This window comes from Limulus polyphemus, unplaced genomic scaffold (assembly GCF_000517525.1).
Source record: "Limulus polyphemus unplaced genomic scaffold, Limulus_polyphemus-2.1.2 Scaffold8884, whole genome shotgun sequence".
NCBI lineage: Eukaryota > Metazoa > Arthropoda > Merostomata > Xiphosura > Limulidae > Limulus > Limulus polyphemus.
Genome location: NW_013674494.1, coordinates 25,003 through 27,433, shown reverse-complemented (window position 1 = coordinate 27,433; position 2,431 = coordinate 25,003). Strand labels below are relative to the sequence as shown.

At 35.7% G+C, this 2,431-nt stretch overlaps 1 protein-coding gene across 1 annotated transcript in view; it reads left to right on the top strand.

The window, feature by feature from the left end:
• Positions 1-123: 123 nt before the first annotated feature.
• Positions 124-2,431, top strand: part of LOC106475624 (dual oxidase-like) — a gene marked incomplete at its 5' end in the record, with an annotated part of 12,259 nt that continues 9,951 nt past the window's right edge. Inside the window, 2 exons of the mRNA XM_013936301.2 lie at positions 124-173; positions 866-1,026. Of these exons, the coding sequence (XP_013791755.1) occupies positions 124-173; positions 866-1,026 (211 nt within the window). The remainder of the gene's footprint in view (positions 174-865; positions 1,027-2,431) is intronic.

Below are 2,431 nucleotides of genomic sequence, written 5' to 3'. Positions count from 1 at the left end.
AATTGTCTGTAATGAAAAAAAAATAGTTCGTTGTTTTTACCAGTATAAGAGGTTTTAGATGTGTGATTTTCAACCTTATGACTACACACACTTACAAACTTTTTTTGTTTTTGATTTTTTCAGCTCAGACTTCCGACCTACGATAACATACTGGTTATTTCAAACAGTAACAGGTGAGTGGAGACGTTATCAGTGCCCGCTATCAGTAATATCTAGTATTATTTAGTTAAATTAAAACATTTATGTAAGAATACTTACGGACCCTCTGGTTGAGATTGCAATAAGAGGCAGATGACGCAACATCTACTCGTCTGCCCACAACTCCAGGTCCCATGTACAGCAGAAGACCTCGCTGTAGCCAGTGAACATGCGCAGAAATGGGTGGAAGACATTATGGTATAAGTGAACATGACAACAAGAAGTGATTTAGATGTCCAATATTTATTTTATTTTATTCACCACCACGGTAAACGTGTATTTATGTATACAGGCATTGAATATTATGTAGCATTTGATCGTACTAACTTATTCTTTTAAACTATCCAACAGAAAAACTGTAAGATTCTAAACTTAAATGATAAGCCCAATTTATCATTTGATTCACCATTTCTCATCGAGTTTTACCGGTTTCGGGGGGAATTCCACCCATCGTCATTAATTCTGAACAAGGTCAAATCGAAAAAACAAGAGTGTATATCATACAGGGGTGGAATCCCCCGAAACCGGTGTAACTCGATGACATATGATGACTTGAATAATAATTTGGCTCATATTTATCTTTAATTGAAGTATTGTTTCTAATAGATGGCGTGGTAATCTTTTTTTTCTCTATGTAACTAATATGAATCGTATATTTGTTCTATAGGTATCACGGCCATCTTGCTCGTTGTCACGGTATGTATCATATTTATCTTCGCCCACCCTCTTATCAGGCTAAAGGCGTACAAATACTTCTGGCTTACCCACAATTTGTACGTTGCTCTGTACATTCTCTGTCTGATACATGGCCTGGCGAGGCTAACTGGGGTAAGGAACTGTTTGTTAGTAGAACCTTGTAATTATACTAGTAGTAATTCAGCCCTTCAGAAACTTGTATGTATTTAAACGAAATGTTAATATTTTTTCTTTATTTTAAAACTTCGTGTTTTTTATTCAAGGTAATACAACAATTATACTCTTGCCTGTGCTTGACGTAACTCACTTATTTTGTTCTTTTTCAGAATTTCTAGTACAAACTAAAGGGATTTAGAAATTTTGGCAGTTTATAGAATTCGACTTCAACCAACGTTTCGCCATTGTGGTTTTATCAGGGCTAATAGTACAAGATCTGTTGTGAAAAACGGTTCTGATGAAGCCGCAATGGCGAAACGTTGGTTGAAATGAAACATTTTTTTTTTTTAACTTTATTGGCAAAAAAAAAAAACTCTATGAAATCATGTATTTTTCGTGTGTCTTTGTTGTCAGCTCTTCAGGTAGGGTATTGAAATTCATCCTAGATTGAATATTTCTTTCCATAGAGGTGGAAATTTGAATAACTTTACCACTGAAAGGCAAATACTGTGCCATAATTTGTGTAATTGCCAGTAATTTACATAAAAAAAATATAAGTCAGTGTTTAAAAGTTAACTTATAGATAGCTCTTGCACTATTAGCCATGACAAAACGTTACTAAAAAAAATAACTTGGACATTTATTTTTACCCGAACGTGAGAAAGAACTGGGTAAATGTTTTCTTCGATGTCTTCATTTATTTTGTGCTTTTTTATGTTCCATTTAATCCACTAACGTTAAAGAAACTCATAATTGTCAATTAAGAAAATACTGTTTATTTTATAACAGTTCGTATTTTTTTCCCCCCGAATTTTAATGAGAACTGTTCTAAGCTTAAAATAACAATCAGTTTCAGATTTAACCCTGTATAACTGATTGATAATTTGGAAAAATAATAAAAAAATACGGGACTTGGCATGGCTTGGTGATTAGGGCACTCAACTCGCAAATTGCGGGTCGCGGGTTCGAATCCCACCACTAAACATACTCGCTCCTTTTAGCCGTGGAAGCGTTATATGTGACGGTCAATCCCACTATTTGTTGGTAAAGATTAGCCGAAGAATTGGCGGTGGGTGTTGTTGACATTCTCTCTAGTCAATCACGACCAAGCTATGGATGCTTGTGCAGATATCCTTAAGGTATCTCTGCACGAAATTCAACAAACAAACAAATCTAAGAAACACCCACGGACAATAGGTAAGAGTATGGTCAGGTCAAATTTACAGGCTTCGTCGTAGGTAAGAGTATGGTCAGGTCAAATTTACAGGCTTCGTCGTAGGTAAGAGTATGGTCAGGTCAAATTTACAGGCTTCGTCGTAGGTAAGAGTATGGTCAGGTCAAATTTACAGGCTTCGTCGTAGGTAAGAGTATGGTCAGGTCA